Here is a 13,856-nt window from a genome sequence, read left to right on the forward strand (position 1 = left end):
CGCAGGTGAATGCCGATTGACTGATGTACAATCACCTTGCATCATTAAATAACCACTATTATTTGTAGATCAGTCAGTCATTCAACATTTATCCACTATGCATCATATACACAAACAAATTGATATCGAATATAGTTTAATTTATTGTCACAATATCGATAAGGCTCCTTAACAGCTTCTACCCCCAAGCCATAAGACTGCTGAACAATTAATCAAACGGACACCGGACTATTTACATTGACCCCCCCCCCATTTGTTTTGTACACTGCTGCTACTCACTGTTTATTATCTATGCATAGTCACTTCACCCCTACCTGTACACCAACACCCCACCCCACATTGACTCGATACCGGTACCCACTGTATATCGTTATTGCTATTTTATTGTGTTACTTTATTTAATTTTTTACTTTATTTGGTAAATATTTTCTTAACTCTTTATTGAACTGTACTGTTGGTTAAGGGCTTGTTCGAAAGCATTTCACGGTGAGGTCTACACATGTATTCGGCGCATGTGACAAATAAAGTTTGATTTGATTTGATGTATTGGGGTTGTTTATGTGTTTGTGCAATAAAGGATTCGTGAAAATGTATTACAATCCACGTGTATAATCAACTCATGCATCTTGTTGAGATTCATTTACAAAGTGTAAGTTATGCAACAATATTATGTTATATCTATAATTATTTCAACTTGAAACACCCAATAATTACTATCCGCTGGGGAGGAGCTTTTTGGTCGCACACCTTTCACCTTTACGGTTGAGAGGGTGTGTTTGTAAAGTAGTGTGTGTAGGTGAGGCACGCATTGCCACTGCGCTCCCGCGGGTATCAAGAGCATCGAAATGGATAAGACAGGTGAACGGGGAGACTTTGAATGGGTCTACAATGATCAGCCTCATACTTCACGAAGAAAAGAAATATTAGGTAAGCTGTTGCCTTAACGTAAACGAAATAACTACGTTTTAAAGTAAAGTTGTACTGCTAATACAAAGTTCTTGTCTTCTTTTAAAATCGTATCCGGTTTTACCTGTTTTCAAATGAATAGCTTACGTCTTACCTGTCAGAAATGTCGCAACCATTTCTACAGACATCCTGGTTTGATTCCAGGCTGTATAACAACCGGCCATGATTGGGAGTCCCATAGGGCGGCGCACAATTGCCCCAGCGTCGTCTGGGTTTGGCCGGTGTTATGCCGTCATTGTACATAAGAATTTGATCTTAACTGACTTGCCTAGTTAAATAAAGGTTACACAACCACTCATGCAGTGAAACTGGAGTTTAACACCCTAGCAGCATATGATTGATTGGAGTAGCCCAACTCATTCACCATGATGTACTGCAGAGATAGTCTACAGTACTAGGCTATTTGCCAATGCTGAAACGTAAGGGAATATGGACTCCGATTTTTTTTTTCACAAGACAAAGCAGCCTACTAGATTTGCAAAACAAAACCACCTGTCCTACTTTTAGTTTCTTATGTTTTCATATTGTAATATTATATTGTGTAATAAAAACAGCTTACACAATAGAGGTGTTTGTGAATACAAGCACAATGAAACCAAGTGAATGCCAGTATTGTCATTATGATACTTGAAAAATCGAAGCTGACAGTGATCAACAGTGGATCTCTTTCTTAAGACTCTAAATAAATAAAGTTATATAAAATGGAGTGAATGGAATGGCATCAAACACATGGAAATCATGTTTGATGTATTTGATCCTATTCTGCTCCAGCCACTAATACAGCCGTTTTGCCCAATTACGATGCAACTAACCTCCTGTGATGTAAACTGATCCCCCATTTTATCTTTTTGACATGTAGAACAATGGGCAACATGGTGATAATAACAGGTGCAGCTGACTAAGCCCATTGACTTTGCTAGGTAACAAGACACATTCCCCTCGAATGGCCCAATGTCAAAGACTGATGCAAAGGATAGCATGATAGTAGTCACCAACCATTAAGTCATATGGTAATTAGTAATTATATTTATATTCCTTCAATCCAGAATTCAGATGGTATGCTCTATCATTATACAACAACTGTAATGCCCACACTGTGGTAATGTTGAAGGCACCACAAATCTGGCTTTTCAAGAGGGTCATTCCATGTCATTTGAGCAAGCCATGACATCCCACATCTCAGATTGTTCTGAAATTGTTTCTGTATTTAGAAAGAGATAGGCTTAGCATTCCTGCAACATTATTTAGTTGAAATATAATTTGATATCTGACAAATTAAGGTAATTGATTCCACCCAAATGAGCAATTTTTTACTTCTATGATTCGTATAATATTCAATGAATATATCAATATACCTTACATGCGATTTGGATCAAACTTATTTTCTAACAATGAGTAAGACGAGACATGAGTAATTCAAATCAATTGTAAAAGTTAGCATTTGAAACAGTGGCCAAGAACCAAAGCATATGTTGTTATCATACCAAGTCGATAGACTACAAGGTAAGGAAACGAACCGCAATTTTGTAATTTAGGTCAACTATCTCTTTAACATGGGGGGGGGGGGTCTTCAAACTTTTTGCACCTAATAGCAGGAACATAACTGCCTATTGGTTGGAATCTGGATGCAGGATGGGACTTAACCTCAATGACTCACTTCTTTGAACAGAGAGAAAAACATCACTATCCATACTACTGTACTTGTCAGAGGGGGGATACTAATATTATCTGTTTCTAACAACATAAATGATTTCACTACAATCTGAGATGGCGGTTGTCAATTCTCTTTCTTGTGCTTTTTGAGGTGGAACGATACCCAATACACACTTTTATTCTAGTGTCTTATTGGTCTAATATCTGAGCAATCAACATTTTCTCGAGCTCATCCTTGAAGTCATCTAACTTGAACACATGTTTTTTGCAATGATTCATATGTGTATTTAAAGGGGCGTGTTCCCCTTTATCGTTCCATTGGCGTGAATGAAAATACCAAATTGTGATCCGTTGCTTGGTTCCTAAATTATTAAAAGCTTTTGTTTTTTATGATACCCTGTGCTGTCCAGCAGGACTGTAGACTGAGGAAATTAGGCTCACAATGAGAGAGGTGGCCAGTCGGCTGGTGGTGGTATTGTATCTTAGCCACGGTGTTTTGGCTCCTTCACGCCATACTGTTACGTACATACATACATACATTCATAGACGTACTTTTCTGTTTCATTAAATTATTTTGTTTATCGATCAGCCTCTCATTTGGGTATTTATTGAAATGTTGCTTGTCTAATGCTTTCAAGTATTTTGAAAAGTCATGTTTTTAAATTTAATCAATTAAGTTTACTTCCAAATCTGGCCCCGGTTTCCCAATAGTGATTTAAGGCTAAAGAGTTTTTAAAATTTTTTTTTTAACAATGCGTCTTTCCTGCAATGGTCGACGATGTAACATGCGTTTCCCAACACACTACGCAGAGAAAACGGTCGCTTCGTTAGAGCGTGTGACACTGATAGGATCGAAAGAAAGGGAACTTTGCTCTCGGATAAGCTTTCTTCATTCAAATCTTACCTCAACATTAGAATTCTTTCACAATACTGACTACAGATATGCTCCTAGACAAATATTACCACCAACGGCTGCAAATATTGACAAGACATATTCTAATGCTTACCCAACAAAATGCCTAAAATCACCGATTTAGCACATCATGTTTGGCTACACATTTTGACATTATAGCCTAAAAGTAACAAAATAGAACTCAATTGATTGAACATGAAATATTTTTTAAATATGATTAAAATAGGCCTATATAGCCTACAGTTTATATTTTAATGCAGTAATCTCGGTTTTCATTTTAAACACATTTTTATTTGTTGCTTGTTTATCAATTTATCAATATTACCCATATACTGTACTGTATATGCACTGAGTGTACAAAACATTATGAACACCTGCTCTCTCAATGACACAGACCAGGTGAATCCAGGTGAAAGCTATGATCCCCTGATATCCCCTGTTAAATCCACTTCAATCAGTGTAGATGAAGGGGAAGAGACAGGTTAAAGAATTATTTTTTTAAGCCTTCAGACAATTGAGACATAGATTGTGTATGTGTGCCATTCAGAGGGTGGATGGATGACAGCAGAATTATGCCTTTGAACAAGGTATGGTAGTAGGTGCCAGGTGCACTGGTTTGTGTCTGGCAAGAACTGCAACGCTGTTGGGTTTTTCATGCTCAACAGTTTGGTCCACAACCCAAAGGGCATCCAGCCAACTTCACACAACTGGGGGAAGCATTGGAGTCGACATGGGCCAGCATCCCTGTGGAACGTCCATGCCCCGACGTATTGAGGCTGTTCTGAGGGCGAAAGGGGTGCAAACTTTTTTACAATTGTATTGCAGTAAAGAAATACATTTAGTTTTGCCCCAACATTATGAATTCCCATATACTGTAATACACTTTTAGAGAATAGCTCAGCTAGACAGTGGTAAAGGGTGTATTTAGCATTTAAAACAAATCACAGGTGGTTAGTTGAAGGGTCATTGGACCAATGAGTGCAGGAAATGTAAAAGTTGCCGTCACATCATCAAAAGGGCTTCTGAGAACCTGTTCACCCAAAAGTTGTGAATGATTTGATTTCCCAGGCATGAAATAGTGGACAAATAATATAAATTGTAAGTTGGCAAATGGAAGGGAGAACTGTAGGTAGGTGAGACTATGGGTTTACTATGACATGTACAGTGTCTTCAGAAAGTATTCACACCCCTTGACTTTGGTCACATTTAGTTGGGTCACATCCTGAATTTAAAATTGATTACATGTAGATGTTGTGTCACTGATCTACACACAATAATGTCAAAGTGGAATCATGTTTTTAGATATATTTTACAAATGTTATAATCATTTTTGAATGACTACCCTCATCTCTGTACCCCACACATACCATCTCTGTACCCCACACATACCATCTCTGTACCCCACACATACCATCTCTGTACCCCACACATACCATTTCTGTACCCCACACATACCATCTCTGTACCCCACACATACCATCTCTGTACCCCACACATACCATCTCTGTACCCCACACATACCATCTCTGTACCCCCACACATACACTCTCTGTACCCCACACATACCATCTCTGTACCCCACACATACCATCTCTGTACCCCACACATACACATCATCTTCTGTCTCTGTACCCCCCACACATACCATCTCTGTACCCCACACATACCATCTCTGTACCCCACACATACCATCTCTGTACCCCACACATACAATCTCTGTACCCCACACATACCATCTCTGTACCCCACACATACAATCTCTGTACCCCACACATACCATCTCTGTACCCCACACATACCATCTCTGTACCCCACACATACCATCTCTGTACCCCACACATACCATCTCTGTACCCCACACATACCATCTCTGTACCCCACACATACAATCTCTGTACATACCATCTCTGTACCCCACACATACCATCTCTGTATACCATCTCTGTACCCCACACATACCATCTCTGTACATACCATCTCACACATACCATCTCTGTACCCCACACATACCATCTCTGTACCCCACACATACCATCTCTGTACCCCACACATACACTCTCTGTACCCCACACATACAATCTCTGTACCCCACACATACAATCTCTGTACCCCACACATACAATCTCTGTACCCCACACATACACTTATCTGTAATGTCCCTCAGTCGAGCAGTGAATTTCAAGCACAGATTCAACTACAAAGACCAGGGAGGTTTTCCAATGCCTCGCAAAGAAGGGCACCTATTGGTAGATGGGTAAAAAAAAGCAGACATTAAATGTCCCTTTGAACATGGTGAAGTTATTAATGACACTTTGGATGGCGCATCAATACACCCTGTCACTACAAAGATACAGGAGTCCTTCCTAACTCAGTTGACCAACAGGAAGGAAACGCTCAGGGACTTCACTATGAGGCCAATGGTGACTTTAAAACCAGTTAGAACTATTATGAGTTTAATGACTGTGATAAAAGAACTGAGGATGGATCAACACTATTGTGGTTACTCCACCATACTAACCTAAATGACAGAGTGAAAAGGAAGCCTTCCAAAACAAGGCACTAAAGTAAAACTTCAAAAAATGTGGCAAAGAAATTAACTTTTTGTTCTGAATACAAAGCATTATGTTTGGGGTAAATCCAGAACAACACACCACTGAGTATCACTGAGTATCACTCCATATTTTCAAGCATGGTGGTGGCCTGCATCATGTTATGAGTATGCTTGTCATCGGAAAGGGAGTTGTTTTATGATGAAAATAAATGGAATAGAAGTAAGCACAGGCCAAATCCTAGAGGAAAAACTGGTTCAGTCTGCTTTCCAACAGATACTGGGAGTCCACACAACAACCTAAAACGCAAGGCCAATTATACACTGGAGTTGCTTACCAAGATGACATTGACTGTTCCTGAGTGGCCTACTGTAGTTACCGTTTTGACTTCAAATCGTCTTGAAAATCTATGGGAAGACTGGAACATGGCTGTCTAGCAATGATCAATAACTAACTTGATAGAGCTTGAAGAATTTGTTAAAGAATAATGGGCAAATATTGTACAATCCAGGCACTTATCCAGAAAGACTCACAGCTGTGGTTACTGCCAAATGTGATTGTATCATGTATTGACTCAGGGGGTTGAATACTTACAGTTGAAGTCGGAAGTTTACATACACTTAGGTTGGAGTCATTAGAACTTGTTTTTCAACCATTCCACACATTTCTTGTTAACAAACTATCATTTTTGCAAGTCGGTTAGGACATCTACTTTGTGCATGACACAAGTAATTTTTCCAACAATTGTTTACAGACAGATTATTTCACTTATAACTCACTGTATCACAATTCCAGTGGGTCAGAAGTTTACATACACTAAGTTGACTATGCCTTTAAACAGCTTGGAAAATTTCAGAAAATGTCATGGCGTCAGAAGCTTCTGATAAGCTAATTGACATCATTTGAGTCAATTGGAAGTGTACCTGTGGATGTATTTCAAGGCCTACCTTCAAACTCCAGTGAGTCTTTGCTTGACATCATGGGAAAATCAAAAGAAATCAGCCAAGACCTCAGAAAAAAAACTTGTAGATTTCCACAAGTCTGGTTCATCTTTGGGAGCAATTTCCAAATGCCTGAAGGTACCACGTTCATCTGTACAAACAATAGTATGCAAGTATAAACACCATGGGACCACGCAGCCGTCATACCGCTCAGGAAGGAGACGCGTTCTGTCTCCTAGAGATGAACGTACTTTGGTGCGAAATGCGCAAATCAGTCCCAGAACAACAGCAAAGGACCCTGTGAAGATGCTGGAGGAAACCGGTACATGAGTATCTTTATCCTCAGTAAAACAAATCCTATATCGACATCACCTGAAAGGCCACTCAGCAAGGAAGAAGCCACTGTTCCAAAACCACCATAAAAAAGCGACACTACGGTTTGCAACTGCACATGGGGACAAAGATCGTACTTTTTGGAGAAATGTCCTCTGGTCTGATGAAACAAAAATAGAACTGTTTGGCCATAATGACTATCATTATGTTTGGAGGAAAAAGGGGGAGGCTTGCAAGCTGAAGAACACCATCCCAACCGTGAAGAACGGGGGTGGCAGCATCATGTTGTGGGGGTGCTTTGCTGCAGGAGGGACTGGTACACTTCACAAAATAGATGGCATCATGAGAAGGGGAAAATTATGTAAACTTCAGACTTCAACTGTATCTAACCAAACTATATTAGTGTTTCATTTTCAATTAATAAAAATATATAAAAATATTTTGTGTAGATCTTTGAAAAAAAAAGACAATTAATTTTAATCCCACTTTGTTACACAACTGTGGGAAAAAATCAAGGGGTTTAAATACTTTCTGAAGGCACTATACAATATTGTTTTCCAGAGTTTCCTTACTTACTTACTGGTTGCATCACTACCTGGTATGGCAACTGCTCTGCCATACCAGGTAGTGTACAGTGATGCCATGTGATGCCATGTGGCCATGTACGGCCCATCACTGAGGTCAAGCTTCCTGCCATCCAGGACCTCTACACCAGGCGGTGTCAGAGGAAGGCCCTAAAAGTGGTCAAAGACTCCAGCCACCCTAGTCATAGACTGTCCTCTCTGCTACCGCACGGCAAGCGGTACCGGAGCACCAAGTCTAGGTCCAAGAGGCTTCTAAACAGCTTCTACCCCCAAGCCATAAGACTCCTGATCCGCTAATCAAATATCTACCCAGACTATTTGCATTGTAGCCCCCCCCTCTTTTACACCGCTGCTACTCTCTGTTGTTATCATCTATGCATAGTCACTTTAATAACTCTACCTTCATGTACATATTACCTCAACAAACTGGTGCCCCCGCACATTGACTCTGTGCCCCCCTGTATATAGTCTTGCTATTGTTATTTTACTGCTGTTCTTTAATTACTTGCTACTTTTATTCTTATCCGTATTTTTTTTTAACTGCATTGTTGGTTAGGGTCTCATAAGTAAGCATTTCACTGTAAGGTCTACACGTGTTGTATTCGGCACATGTGACTAATAAAATTTGATTCAGAACAGTTTGCATGCTGATGTTATGCAAATGATGTGAAAGCAATGCGGCAGACCAAATTGCATTAGCCAATGGGCTCGTCCAATTCTGAACAGGAGAAAATAAGTGCACGAACCAATCTGATGTCTAACCTCGAATCAACTTGTGTGAGAGAAAAAAAAACGATATAGAAACTGGTACAATGCAGCGAAACTGACCAGGGTCAGAATGTGTTTACTTTGAATGAGTCTCATCTTGGCGTGGCAGGGTAGCCTAGTGGTTAGAGCGTTGGACTAGTAACCGGAAGGTTGCAAGTTCAAACCCCCTGTTCTGCCCCTGAACAGGCAGTTAACCCACTGTTCCTAGGCTGTCATTGAAAATAAGAATTTGTTCTTTCCTGACTTTCCTAGTAAAATAAAATCTTGTTACTTATTTTTTTTATTTTTTTTGTGTCCTCCTAAGCAAAATACCCAGAGATCAAGTCCCTGATGGGGCCTGACCCCCAGTTGAAGTGGGTGGTGACAGGGATGGTTCTCACCCAGCTTTTGGCCTGCTACATGGTCCACGACCTCCCCTGGAAGTGGGTGTTCTTCTGGTCATACGGCTTCGGCGGCTGCATCAACCACTCGCTGACCCTCGCCATTCACGATATCTCCCACAACGTTGCGTTCGGCAACAAGCTGGCGCGCCTCAACCGATGGTTTGCCATATGGGCCAACCTCCCCATTGGACTGCCCTACTCGGCCTCGTTCAAGAAGTACCACATCGACCACCACCGCTACCTGGGTGGCGACGGCCTAGATGTGGACATCCCCACGGACGCGGAGGGCTGGTTCTTTTGCACACCCCTGCGGAAGGTCCTGTGGCTCTTCCTCCAGCCATTGTTCTACGCACTGCGCCCTCTAGTGGTGAACCCCAAGCCAGTCTCCAGACTAGAGCTGATGAATGCCGCTGTTCAATTTGCAGTGAACTTTGTGATATTCTACCTATGGGGGCTGAAGCCAATTGTTTACCTCATAGCCGGGTCCATTTTATGCATGGGCCTACATCCCATCTCTGGACACTTCATAGCGGAGCACTACATGTTCCTGAAGGGCCACGAGACATACTCCTACTACGGCTCACTGAACCGGATCACCTTCAACGTGGGTTACCACATGGAGCACCATGACTTCCCCAGTATACCTGGCAGTAAGCTGCCTCAGGTGAGTTGAAATCTCAAACACAGTGTTGATAGCGGACCACCATTTTTAGGTCAACTATGATTTTAGGTAAATCCAATCTGAAATCCCAATGGACTACCATGATTTTAGGTCTGATATTAAATCTCAATATTGTACCATGATTTTAGGTCCCCCCCCCAAAAAAAAAATGTGTACCCCTGTATGTGGCTTACTTGATCAGTGGTTAAGGGAAATGATCACTGGTTTTAGATGTCTGTCTCAAGATAATGCTCTAAACAATATCCCCAATGGGAGAGTCATCAGATAGTAGATGGGAGAGGCGTTTCAACCGCAGGAGGTTGGTGGCACCTTAATTGGAGAGGACGGACTCGTGGTAATGCCCGGCGGCGGAAGTCGTAGAATAGTATCAAACACATAGTTTGAGGCCATTCCATTCGCTCCGTTCCAGCCATTATTATGAGTCGTCCTCCCCTCAGCAGCCTCCACTGGTTTCAACTGGAAGTATTGCTTAAAAGACTGGCCTGAATTTATAACTCATTAACTATTGGTGTAATGTCTGAGACGAATAGGATCTTTTTACACTTTCTATCCTCTACAAACAAGCACTCTAAAGTTAACTGTTGTGGTTGTTTTTCTTTGTCCTCAGAAAATTCCAGAAAATGTGTGCACCTCCTATACATTTTTGTCAGTTGTGGGAAAGCTGATTATACTCCTAAATGACAAGCCCTAGTGATATTTGCTGTTACCTAGGAATTACAATTCATTATCAACCTCAAATAATAAAGTGACATGTTGCAGTCTGACATGACTTATGTTGGCTCCTCGTGCTGACAGAGTCCCCTCTAACTGATCTGTTATCTGTGCCAGGTGAAGAAGATGGCAGCAGAGTACTACGACTCCCTACCACAGCACACTTCCTGGATCCGGGTGTTGTGGGACTTTGTCTTTGATGACAGCATCGGTCCCTACACCAGGATCAAGCGGGAATATAAGCTGGTCAAGCAGGAGTAGGTGCCACATCAAAACACTTTCCCCCAATATTCAGTGGTACTGATTGTCATAGTGAAACATTGCTTTCAGACAGTGGCACTCCAGGCTCCTTTTCACCTCGTTTTATCATGTGATTTACTTGACAGTAGCACACGTGGGCAGGCAAAAGACACAATGCCAATCATTAGGTTTACCATACTGTGAGTGTGCAGAACAGTGCAGAGAATGAAACATTCAAATGTACTTTGCAGTAAGAGGAGCTGTATTTCAGTGAAGCTCTGTTTGATGCTCACCACACAAGTTGTTTTTTAATCAAGAAAATAAATAGATAATATTGCTAACAATGTTTCTAACAGAAATGTAATTGAATAAAAAGTTATGTTATTACATGTGTGAGGTTTCTGTGTGTGAATATAAATCTGTAATGCTAGAACTATGTAACAGGTATTTCTTTACAAGAGCTATTTTAAGAACAAAAGCACAACTTCTATATCAGGTTTTGTATAGCCTACACTGTTCGTGTACATTGTATATTTTTTTTACTATTGTAACATCCGATGGAAAATGTTTTTATTTTTTATTGTCATAATAATTGAAGAATGCAACACACCACTTCATACTGTAGACAGGAGACAGGTCTATGGTTTGGTTTAAATTAATTTACTTTCCGATTTTTGAAATTTAATTCAGAACTTAGTCAAAGTGAATATGTCACAACCGATATTAAATCATATTTTCCCCCAATATTTTTTTTCTCCTTTCATCACACAAAACTTTTGAATTGATTTATGTATACTTTTAATTTATTTTGCAACTGGCTCCATTTTCACATATCAAATTCAAGTTCAACCTTAAAGTAACTGTCCAGTGAAAATCTCACTTTTAAAAGTTAATATTCTGTTAACCCATACCCAAATAATGTTGATGACTCATCCTACACTCGTATGTGGCCAAAGCATAAATTGGAGAGAAAAAAAACATTAACAAAAACCCCACCTCAAACTTGTATCTCAAACGGATCGAATAAAAAAAATGCTATTTCCTCATAGAGAATGATGTCATCCTGCCTCATTGGCTGAGCTGGCCAATCAGCGGTTTACTCGCGTGAATATTTTTAATGATCGGCATACACCCACACCATTCTGTTGTTAAGATACGCCCACACCATTCCAACACAGAAAAGCTGCTTTTTAACATGCTTTTTGTAATTGAAGTATTTCATTCATATTGTAATTATAGATCATGTTTCATTGAAAACTGGACAGTTACTTTAAATAGCAAGGAGGATATTCACAAAAAAACAAACCACCATTGTAAATGTACCACCATTTTGAAAACCCAATTTAAAAACAAAATGCATGGTTAATACACCGGACTAAACCATATAGACCAGGGGTGTCAAACATATACAGGGGTTCCGGCCGGTGAGGGGCTCCGGTCCGTGAGGGGAGAGGGGTTCCGGCCCGTGAGGGGACAGGGGTTCCGGCCCGTGAGGGGGGAGTTCCGGCCCGTGAGGGGTGAGGAGTTCCGGCCCGTGAGGGGTTCCAATCCCGTGAGGGGTGAGGGGTTCCTGCCCGTGAGGGGTTCCAGCCCGTGAGGGGTGGTTTGAGTAAAAACCAAAAATATTTTTTTTGCATATTTTTTATTTTTTTAGGTGTGGGGGGGGGACTCAATATACAAAAATGACTAAAACCAAGTCAAAACTGTGTATAAATGATAATGGACCTACGTTCATACTGTTTCTTGACTGTGTCCAACTCGCCAGGTCGCAATTGTAAATGAGAACTTGTTCTCAACTTGCCTACCTGGTTAAATAAAGGTGAAATAATTTTTTTTTTTAAATCACCAAAATGAAAGCTAGACAATATGGCAGCATCGAAGACAATTTTTTTTGGGGGGGGGGATTTTGACAGCAAGGAAATGTAACTAATTTTCATTGCGGCCCTCCGGACCTTGTTGAAGACTAGCGTTTGACAACTCTGATATAGACTACTGTATGGGTTTCGTAGGGGCAGCCTAGGGATCATTTGATCTATTTTGGGAATACGTAGATGGTGAATTTACAGTTGTTGGTACGTTTTTTGAATGATCCCAAAATTACAGTGATTTTTATACACCGGGGTTGTGTTTATTAGGGCACAAAATGGAACATATTTTAAAAACTTTTTACAATGGAGAACGGTACTCCCTCCCCGTTTGTCAGTTTTCTTCCATTTGGGGCCCAATGAACACTGCCCTGTTACTGGTAAATAGATAAAAAGCTTTTTAAAAACTGAGGTCAGGTGACTAAAGCATAGTATGTGCCATATGTGCTGGTCAAACACCCAAGGATAAAGTAAATCATATCAAATCTAAAAGGCTGATGTAATTGGTGTGCAAGTTTCCTCTAGAACCCGCCAATGAAGAACAACAGTTTGTCTTTTGTCTCTCTCTCTCTATATATATATATATGATGGTATGAATAATAAAATAATCACAGTTTAAAAAAACAATAATAATAAAACAGTAAAAACTTAAGAAAACAAAAATATTTTCTATTATAAGACTTAGAACAGACTGAGAGCTGCAAACTGGACTGTCTCGAAATGCACAGAAATGGGGACGAAAAAAATGAAAAAGGTGCAAGCGTCTATCCATCCTTCCGTCCATCCTTTGTTCATTTGACCATTATTTTCTCTCTCATTCACTTTCTTTCTCCAACTTCTTCTTCTTCTTCACCTTTCTGTTCTGCACAGCAGACTCAATGTTGGCTCAACCTTTCTGCAGCGTCACAGCAATATTTTCACCTCGTCACAGAAATGTTGAGAACATTCCTTTCCAGCACACCTTCTAATCCTTCATGCTCCAGCACATCCTCTTGTCCACAGATTAACATGTATGGATTCGACCAATTTCTTGTCTAATGGCTGAAAGAGAAGACAACATGGAGAAAATAGTGCCTTGTTATTGTGCGTGTGCGTGTGCAGGTGTTGGGTAGACAGAGGATGGGAGGATGCCATTATCACTGAACCTTTGTCTATTTCAAAAGGAATGGGGATTACTATGAATTAGTAAACAGATCAACTGCATGCCTACCATCCTCTTAGGACATACTTCATTAGGATATATTTGTTAATTAGGATACCTTTGTTAA

At 40.4% G+C, this 13,856-nt stretch overlaps 2 protein-coding genes across 5 annotated transcripts in view; one reads left to right on the forward strand and one right to left on the reverse strand.

Moving 5' to 3' along the window:
* The first annotated feature begins 774 nt into the window (after positions 1-774).
* Positions 775-11,110, forward strand: degs2 (delta(4)-desaturase, sphingolipid 2). The gene is made up of 3 exons (XM_029688547.2): positions 775-927; positions 9,012-9,754; positions 10,601-11,110. Exons 1-3 carry the CDS (start codon positions 846-848, stop codon positions 10,742-10,744), a joined length of 969 nt encoding a protein of 322 aa, XP_029544407.1. The 5' UTR covers positions 775-845; the 3' UTR covers positions 10,745-11,110.
* A 252-nt stretch (positions 11,111-11,362) lies between these two features.
* LOC115146460 (ena/VASP-like protein) overlaps positions 11,363-13,856 on the reverse strand; it is an 84,259-nt gene continuing 81,765 nt past the window's right edge. For all 4 annotated transcript variants that reach the window (XM_029688550.2, XM_065004347.1, XM_065004346.1 and 1 more), the window contains one exon: positions 11,363-13,629. In XM_029688550.2, coding sequence (XP_029544410.2) covers positions 13,592-13,629 — 38 coding nt within the window. In that variant the 3' untranslated portion in view covers positions 11,363-13,591. The remainder of the gene's footprint in view (positions 13,630-13,856) is intronic.

The sequence above is a fragment of the Oncorhynchus nerka genome, linkage group LG18, assembly GCF_034236695.1.
Source record: "Oncorhynchus nerka isolate Pitt River linkage group LG18, Oner_Uvic_2.0, whole genome shotgun sequence".
NCBI lineage: Eukaryota > Metazoa > Chordata > Actinopteri > Salmoniformes > Salmonidae > Oncorhynchus > Oncorhynchus nerka.